This window comes from Ammodytes marinus (genome assembly GCF_949987685.1).
Source record: "Ammodytes marinus genome assembly, chromosome: 2".
Lineage (NCBI taxonomy): Eukaryota > Metazoa > Chordata > Actinopteri > Uranoscopiformes > Ammodytidae > Ammodytes > Ammodytes marinus.
The window spans coordinates 4,747,986-4,757,948 of record NC_137231.1 but is presented as its reverse complement, the minus strand read 5'-3'; the positions used below and the strand labels follow the sequence as shown (position 1 = coordinate 4,757,948).

Genomic DNA, 9,963 nt, shown 5'->3' with positions numbered 1-9,963 from the left:
CTAGTAGTGCACTGACCGGTTTGTGCAGGTGTCCAACTTCGTTCCGTTTTTTTCTCCTTACTTATCAGCATTATTTCCCCCGTTGGGAAATGCTGCTTTTTCTGGGCCCAACCCAAGGGTTTGGCCTGTTTCATCCTGAGCAGGGTCTATTTGTTGTACAAAGCAGTGAAATTGGTCAGTATACAGGTGCATAAATTTTTTTTTGCAGACCTGGAAATAGTGTACACTTACGCAACATTTCTTCCTCAATTTACATTTCAGAACATAAATCGTTTTTTAAAATATTTCTTAATCCTCAGAATTCTCTTGAATCCTCTTAATTCCATAATAGAATATTTCTATTAATAAATAGGCTATTAGAGACTTTTTAATGCGTTCTCAGATTTTGGACCCCACTTTATGTATGGGTTTGTCACAGTATATACAATTTCTGCCCATTTATAGGCTGCTTAAAACTTTTTTATCCATCATAGTTTAGGCCTATGCTATGCATGCCATTATAATAGTCCTATATAGCCTTATGTTTGTACAATCTATTCTCATTCTCATTATTATTGTTTTTTTTTCTTTTATGTTTAAACAAAAATGTATTCCCATATTCTATATCTTCTTTATGACTTAAATAAAAGAAAATAAAATAAAAAAAGCTGGGTAGCCTATGCCTACTTACTATGCCTGCTTCCAACATAATTGCTAGTGTTGTTGAACGCACCACTAAACCACGTGTTACGTTTCCATAGTCACGTCACATTGGCTCCACCATAATGTAGGAAATCCACCGCCGCTCTCCGCTCTCCTCCTCACTCACTGTCAGATTACAGTTTAATCCGAGGAGGAGCGTGCGCTGTCAAGACGCTGTGTGCATCTTGGAAGGGTTCTCGTTGTTTATGCAGACTGAATAAACGGGACTTTAAGTGCTACCCTAGTGTTTTCCCCCCACAATAAGTGGCCTGCACATAGAGGGTGCGATGCCAGTGTTCCGCTGCTGTTTTTGCCTGTCCGCCGACTTGTCTATACGCTAAAATGTTAGCTGGCTAACTAGCTGAAAAGGAGTAACTAAATCGGCTTAGCTGCTAACGAGCAGCCTTCTTTGAGGTATTATTTGCTGTTCTTGACAGCTATCACACAGCAAACGGTCGCTTTGTCATTTAATTTTTTTAATGTTCATTGCGTTTTTAAATTTGTCTAAACAACATTACTACTTTGTGCTGTAAATATTCGCGGGCATTAATGTTGCTGCACTCTAGCTAGCTAGGTATTAGCCATTTAAAACACAACAAGAGCAGGCTAGCTAATTTCCTTGTTTTCCCCATCTGTTTGTCTGAGAGAGCAAACACAAAATTAGCGACTTCGACCACAACAGACAGTCATCACGGAGCTGACAGCCAGCCTGGTGTGCTAGCTTGTCCTCGGGCTAGCTGGCAATTTTTTTTCTCCCAGACATTCGCCTTCAGACGAAGCAAAGATGTCAGGAAAGGATAAAGACAAAGACAAGCAGGAGAAACAGTCCACAACGGAGAGGCTGGTGAAAGGTGAGTGGCTTTCCACGCGCGCACTGTCAGTTCTCGTATCACTGGTAGCTAACGCATACATTATAAACCACCTGTAGCGTTTGGAATAACTTTGTTTAAACCCCTTCTTGTCAAAAGGCTATAGTACATAATGTTATTGTTGCGTTACACTGTTATGAGATAGCAGCAGGCTTTACGCAATATGCAAAAGTTATTATCTTTTTTTGTCTAATCTACTGTAACTAGGGTTTATTTTACCCCGAAATCTGTGAAGGAGGGTCTATCAGGGCGTCTATTTTATGTTCTTGCTTAAGGTAGAACTTCATAAAAACATCATCTCCATAGCTGTCCACTGGTATAGGTTATATCTACTGTATATAACTCAAGTTACGCCAAGTAGCAGAAGTCAATGGTGTGAAGTTGATCTATGTCGGTGCCCTAATCTCTTTGACATTTGGGCTGGATGAAATCTTAATTCATGTAGACCGTTGGTCACTCACTCACGGGAATGCCCAAGGTCTGCTCAGGTTACCGGGCAAGGCAGGGCTAGTCCAAGGCAAGATGGATTCCTTCACACTGAGTACAGACAGACAGACAGGACATGACAGGACACCCATTTGTTGTGTCTACCCAAAGACGAGAGAGAGAGAGAGAGAATCCATCCCTACCCCTCCCTTGACACCAGAACCACCACCATTGACTGCTCCTACTTAATGCCACTGCTGCAGCCACCACATCGATGTCTGTCTGCAAAGGGCTCTGTGCTCAGAGAGTGTCCTTCCAGCAGGGGACTGGAATGCTTGAAGTGTGAGCCAGTAGGGGAGAGGGTGAGTTAATTGTGGAAAGAATCTCCCCAGTGATGCTCCCAACATGGCCCACCAGCTCCATGGCTGTATATGAGACAGAGAGAAAGAGAGGGGGGGAGGAAGAGGGAGAGAATAGGAGTATGACAGAGAGGAGGAGGCCGGACATAAAAAAACATTTCTGAACTGGAGTGAGTGAAGACAAATTGGCATTGACTCTGAACCAATGAAGGTCCTGCATGAAAAAAGTCAAGGGCTGGCCCGAGTCATTCGAAAAGATCTGCTATTTGTTTGTGAGGGTTTTTTTTTTTTGCAACAAAACAATTGCCAAAAACCAAAATATATTTTGTCAGCAAATTTCTTTTCAAATATGAATCATTAATTGGCGCATCACCTTTCCAAGTGACCGTTGAGTAGTCTTAAGAGAGCTGAAGATGCAGATTATATCAACAGTGTGGGTATATTTGAAATGATCAAATGATTAAAAAAAAAAAAAAAAAAGGCTTGGTGCACAAAATGCGAGTGATTTTGCTAACTACCTACTACATCCATTGGTGCAGAAACAATTTAATAGTAACTATTACTTTATGTTTTACAGTGGGATTCATCAAGTTGAAGCCTGTAAAATAGTATTTGGGACTGCCCTTAAAAACTTCATCTTAAAAAATGCAATTAAAAATGCATCATAATAATGCAAACTTCGAAGGTAAAATATCACCGTCGCTTTGGGTTGAATAAAGTGGACTGGCAGTGGTGTGTCCTGTGCAACTGGTGGCGGTGAGTGAGGGGCTTACAGTAATTTGTGGACTGCAGAAGACCACTGATGCTCTCGTGATTAAGCTCATTATCTGCTGAGTATTGCAGTGGAGCAGATAGCTCAATCACTCAGTCATCTGATGTGTCCTCCCCAGGTGGTGTGTGGACATATACCTCCTACGTACAACTGTCTGCACCTATAGCCAAGACTGCATGTTCCTCGACTACATTTTCTTCCTGAAATCGCCCATTTGCTCAATGTCACAAAGACTAATGTCAGCCGTGAAACAAATTGATCTAGGTAGTTACTGTGTGACTGAGATAAAATCCAATGAATATAAGACATATAGATAACAAGATGGAGTACGTATGCCCAGGGCCTTGCTATTTAGCGTTCTAGGGGCTAATGCATTCACTGATAATTAGAGCAATCTCAAGTGGACTTCATGATTCATCCAGCCTACAGTCTGTGCCCCCATTCATCTCTTCCCAGCCGTCGCGTCTTTGTAATTCAATCCTGTTCTTTTGTGTGTCCCAATCTGAAACAATAGTGAAACATATTCTAGTATGCGGGCTCGTATCGTCCATCCAAAATGTTATCCTCGGAGGGCAGGATGCTCCATAGATAGTCCTGTTTTTGTCTTCTTGAGTCGTTTGTTGTCGTGCCAGACAGCGTGGGTGTTGATGCAGTGCTGCAGTGGCCCTGTATGTGTGCGTGAGTGCGTGTGCGTGCATGCGCACTAGAGAGTTCATGAAACATTAATGCTAATTAGGGCCAGGCAGTCTCTCTAATAAGAAGCCAGTGTCAGGGCGGTGGTGGCGGCGGCCTATTATTTTTAACAAAAACATTTTTCTTCATACGTGTCGAAAAAAATTAGTGGCTCACTTCTGTTCTTTCTTTTCAGCACACATACACATACTGTAGTCTGTTTGGACTGAGTGTGTGCTGCTGCTGTTTACTGGCAGCCAAGAGATTCATTTTGTATATCTGTGTTTGAACAGAGATGTTTTGAGCAGACCAGGCCAGGTCATTATTGCTCTCATTACTATTGGGGTGTAGACGGGAGAGGGGATCGTTGCTGTCGAGTTGGAAGGAGTGTTCACTTCTTTGGCATTGAGACCCAGCTATTATATCCACCAGCGTTGGTAATTACTGCCAGCCCCCTCAGGGCAAAATAGCTCGTAAAACGTGGTCATAGTGGTGGCTGTTGCCTGAAATGTTTCACGGCCTTGGTTATCTCATGCCCATTATGTATCCTGTATCCTTTTTATTCCTTCTTCAGTGTGACTAGCAGGCCTTTAGGTAAACAGCCCACTGGATCAAGGGAGCCAGCTCGCTAAAAGAAGCTTTAGCTAATCTGTTCTTTAAGGCCTTGTACCTCAGCTTACAGCTTGTCTTCACAGCCCCTGCTTCGCATAGGGCCTGGGAGCTTTTACTGTTTATTTATACCACACTCTGGTCAACGCATGACAGCTTGTCCTCAGTATACTACCAGGCTAGCCAAGTTGGATCTGTGCGCTCTAGCTTTTCAATTGCAAGGCCAGGCTATAGTCTGTGGCCTAACATCAATAACCTCACTGAGTCTAACCCTCTTTTAGTCCCATATTTAATGTATTTCTTAATTGGACTAGTAGCCATACATCTCACTGTGTTTGTCAGATTTTTCTTTAAAAAGTTATAACACATCAGTGGATCAGCCTCTTAACTCTTAATATGTTCCTCAAGTCCTGAGGCACAATACTGAGTGAGAAATACATCAGGCTTCCTCTGCACTGATTAGCAAATGCACCCACACTAAAATCTCATTAACGCCTTTTTTATACTGCAATTTGATTTGCTCTGAGTGGGTGTGACAACCTTCTCACAATCCCTCTCTCTCTCCTCTTTTTCTTGTTCATTGCCACCGGCGCCAGTTTATTGCTGGAGTATGTAGGTGTGTTAATCTGTTGGAATCCCACATTTTGATTCTTGTTGTCATGATTCCATTCAAAACGATTATTTTTATTTTATTTTATTTTAAAAGATAATTCTTTGGCATTTTGAAGCTTTATTATAGTACAGAGTTGAAATGGGGAGACAGAGAGAGAGGGGGAATGACCTGCAGTAAAGGTCCACAGGTCGGATTTGTACCCGCGACCACTGCAACGAAGGCCGGAGCCAATATGGTACGCACTCTATCCACTACGGTTACGCCACCGGAGCGCCCTCTAAACGTTTTTTTTTTTTTTTTTTTTTAAGATATTTTTGGGGCATTTTTATGCTTTATTGACAGTGCAGAGAGACAGAAGTGAAACGGGGCAGAGAGGGGAGTGACATGCAGAGAACGACCGCGGGCGGGAATCGAACCCGGGTCTGCTGCTGCGCCCGGCCCGGGGGGGGGAGGGGGGGGGACGCCCTACCAACTGAGCTAAGGGCGCCCCCCTCAAAACGATTCTTGATCAAAAATGTAATTTTTCAAGAGGAAAGGTTACATAAATTCATAATAGATAACTTGTACAGATAAAGACTCGATCATTGAGAGAATAAATTAAAGTTATACAGAAAATAAAAATTCTCTTACATCAATCAATACAATTGGTAGGTTTTGGCTTGCTGCCTTTTCTCAAACTTGCCACTTTCAAAAAAAAACCTGTAGTTATAAGTAACACTCGGTTGAATAAATACATCTACATTTTTCTTTTGATTTTTGGAAACGATGTATCGATTCAAAATCTTGGAAGACGGTAATCGTTTTTACATGAATCATTTTTTAACCAAATAGTGCCGATTTGCGCAAGCTAATACAGGCATTTATGACACATCTGATGGCACGGGGTAGGGGAGAACGGGGTAAGTAGGCAAACTTTTTACTCTAGTGAGAATTGCTCATCACCTAAACATCTTTCAAAAGTCATTCCTACATTAAATTGAAGCTTAAGGTGTTGGCTTGAAATGTGTACCCCTCACTTTTTCTATCTTATTGTAATAAAGAAGAAATTGATCATCAAAGACACCCTTACACATTGTGACAACCAACCCCATCAAGGGGTCGATTGTCACACACTATGGGGTTGTTTGTCACAATGTTATCTTAATGGGAATAATCTTAAAAAGAAGGCAAGAAAGCAGAACTAAATTTGAAAGTTTAATTGCATTGTCAAGTTGACAAATAGGCCTACATAACTTACTGTAGCCTTGGCAGCTGGTCTAGTTTTGGATGCACTAGGTTGTTTTGATTTTTTTGCCCTTGTTTCTTTTGCATGCTAGCTGCCTTTTCCTGCTCTATTATCTCCTTCTCTGGGGTGTCAGTGAGGATACAGCTTGACAATTTATTTCGTTATTGGATTCCTTTTCTGGCTGCAGCCTTTGGATAACATGTGACAACCAACCCCCCAAAAAATATGACGACCAACCCCAACTTGAATTTCTTGCTAGCATCAAGGCCAACAACCATCTGACAACTAATTAGCTTGCTAACCACAATCTAAACTATAGTTTACCATTCACACTTTTTATGGGTAACAAGTGTGTTGTTATAAACCCATTGTGTAAAAGCCTAGAAGAAAAAAACTGAGGAGCTAAATATTTTCAATTTGACATGAAAAACACAAACAGTCCTCTTACCTCAAATTCAGCAGTCTAACTCCAAGGAAGACTACATAGGTGACCTCTGATCCCAATTCTTCCCAATTTACATACCAAAATTTCACTGACAGCGCCTTCTGGTTCCGAGATATAACGATTGTGACAACCAACCCGTGTGACATTTTACCCCGTTCTCCCCTATCTATCTAGGAATATAGGATGAAAACATCCATCAGTATACAGTACTTCTGGTCTGAACTGTGGCAGGCTTTTTCAGTGGGTTTTTTCGGATTACTTTGTAGCAGTACAAAGGCAGTTGTCTATAACACAATGTTACTTTTTGCACTTTTCTATGTGCTGAAAAACCTGTCAACTGTTGTGCCAAAGCAAATTGATTCAGGTAGAACAATTTCTATCGTACATGTTGGAGAACTACCAACATATGAAACCATGTGATGATGATAACGGAAGATTATCCTGAATTGCTAAGAAAGGTAGTTTTTTCTCAAATTGTGGCGGTGGGGTAAAGGGAGACAAATGATGTGGGGTAAAGTGAGACAGTAGCCCCTTTTACACAGAGATTGCAGCATATTGACGGAACGAAAGAGCGGCAATTTGCCGGCTCTGCTTGGTTAGGTGTTATTTACACAGAACCAAGCAACGCCGGCATGTTGGCGCATTAGTAGCCCCTTTTACACAGCGTTCCGGAATGAAAGAGGTGCTTGTAAGCAGCGTCAGGTGTGACGTAAACATTTAGTGCCGCGCCGGTCAGCTGCTTTACAACAACAACACTGGCCGGTGAATTGATAGCAGAAGTGCTGGGGCTTGCACTAAGAGGGCCGTATTGTACTGTGGGTGCTGTAAATGGGAAGAGGTTCAGTAATGTCCAGCACAGAAGTAGGCCTACTGGTTATTATGAGCAATTGATAAGCAGGACCTAAGACTTTAATTTAAAATAATGTGATTAAAATTACAAAGTATCCTTATACAAAGGCCTATAGATACTAATGCCTCGTTTCCACCGAGTAGAGCGGGTCGGGTCGGAGCGGCTCAGAGCGGGACAGCTCACTTTTAAGAATCTCGGTGTTGTTTCCACCGCCGACCCTACCCTTACTGGTAGGGCGGGGTTTATGACCCTACCCTTACTGGTGGGGCGGGGTTTAGGCTGGACTGCGATAGCCGCCGCCAGAATGTGGGTCAAACTATCGGGCTGTGGAACAACTGTGGTCAAGCCAGCGGTCTCTTGTTTTTGCTTGGTCAAACCAGCCGCTTCTTTATTTATTCCACCCGTGTTGTTGAGAGGCACAGAGACGGCTCGGTGCAACTGTGCCGTCTTAGTGTAACCAACTGATTAATTTATTGACGAGGAAAAACACCACACAATAAACAGTGCTGTGCTCACATTTTCGCCAAAACACAAGACTCTTGCCGAGGTGACTACACATGGCGGAAATGATTCTTTCGGCCAATCAAATGACGGCAGTGTGTAGCTCCGCATTTTCGGCATCCTTTCAGGCGGCTAGTACCCCTACGGAGGAGTACTGAGATTTGGAGCGGCTCAGAGCGGTTAGGTGCGCTTAAACCGTACCCTACCCAACTTTTGGCAAATGAAAAGCCAAACTACCCGGACCGAACCGCTCCGATCCGACCCGCTCTACTCGGTGGAAACGAGGCAAAATAAAACAAAACAATTCATGAATTTCAAGGTTGTAGGTTGTGATTAAACCTTGGTTTGGGACACATTTTAATTTGGGGCTCTGGGGGTGCCCCCCCAGATATTTTTGAGCATTCAACACTTCATTTCCTGCATTCTGGTGAATTTGTATGCACCAAATTAGGGATGGCCATTTAGAATTTTTTCTTTAACCGGTTAACCACAAGAATTAACGGTTATTAACCGGTTAACCGTTAAGATTTAATGTAGCCTATTTATAGTGAAATAAATGAAACATTATAGCAGGGCTCCCGACCTTTTTTTGTTCCAAGGACCTGCATATTAATTTAAAAACAATTCAGGGACCAGTAGCCAATTTAAATGCCTACATTTTGACATTCACACGGCACCTTGTCTGTTGTGAGAAGAGGTCTAATATGCGAATGTAGGAGCAGAAAGTGAAATAAGTGACTGAAAAGGGACATTTACACACACACAGGCTTAGGGGATGGGTAGCCTACCGAAATCCGTTGCTAAGTAGTGCTGAGCACGGGGCAACATTTTGAAAGGCCGTAGTATTGATAAGCTTCAACGTTATCAGTACTGCATAACGGTACGTTACGCTTTTGTTTATGACGGATTTTCGCTATTGATCCTCGCACACAAGCATGGCAGACCTCTTTGTGTCTGTGGCTAGGGCACTCACTGCCTGTCTGTCACTCTCTCACACTCACTGAGACGGTGATAGATGCAGGACAGCATCCACCTCAAGAAGGCTAATGCTAGCGCTATGTTAAGCTAGCGGGAGCCCACGCTGTTAATTAAATTATACAAACACATGGCAGGGGAGTGTTGTGACCATAAGTTGTGACTGGCTATCTTTCTGGGAGCGTACCATGGACCTATTATAAAGTTGAGCGTAGCCTACACGACTCTTTTCATTCTTTACCGACAGTTGGCATTCTTACATCCGGTTTAGCGATATCAAAATAAGAGTCCTGATTTCTGAAAAATTAAGATGATTGAATTTTTTTTAACCGTTTAACCTTTAGTATTAACCGGTTAAAGATCTTCTTAACGTTTAACGGTTAACCAGTTAACCATGGACATCCCTAATCCTAACACATGGTGATGCGCTCTTCTTCCCCCCACAGCTGTGCCATACCCTCCACAACACAAGCTGACGGCCAAGGAGCTGTATGAAGACGGGAAGCCCAACCCCGAGCTGCTCCGTAACCACCTGGTCAAAGAGGGCCGGCTGGAGGAGGACGCTGCTCTGAAGGTCATCAACGATGGAGCCAACATCCTCCGCCAGGAGAAGTGCATGCTGGAAGTGGAGGCGCCTATAACAGGTAGGCTGGCACATGCTCCCCAAGGCCGTATTTACACTACCTTGTCTCCATGCCCAATATTCCGATTTTCACTGCACTCCAAACAACCCGCATGTGTACATCAGTGTTTGGTTACCGGAAACGAAAGTAAACACATGAACAACCAGCCATAAGTAAACAGACCCTGCACCGTGAATATAATGGCCATTAGAATCCAAGCAATTGCTTTCCGAAGCCCCTTTAGCAGTCCGAAAAATAATGCAAAAGTTGTAAGACGTAGATGAAAGAGGAGAGCCCTTATTGCAGCATGGCCGTATGCGGCAATATGCATGTGTCAAATGGC

At 42.9% G+C, this 9,963-nt stretch overlaps 1 protein-coding gene across 2 annotated transcripts in view; it reads left to right on the top strand.

The window, feature by feature from the left end:
- The first annotated feature begins 840 nt into the window (after nucleotides 1-840).
- Nucleotides 841-9,963, top strand: part of ppp3cca (protein phosphatase 3, catalytic subunit, gamma isozyme, a) — a 46,493-nt gene continuing 37,370 nt past the window's right edge. For both annotated transcript variants that reach the window (XM_080044555.1, XM_080044554.1), the window contains exons 1-2: nucleotides 841-1,532; nucleotides 9,444-9,641. In XM_080044555.1, the coding sequence (XP_079900681.1) occupies nucleotides 1,466-1,532; nucleotides 9,444-9,641 (265 nt within the window). In that variant the 5' untranslated portion in view covers nucleotides 841-1,465. The remainder of the gene's footprint in view (nucleotides 1,533-9,443; nucleotides 9,642-9,963) is intronic.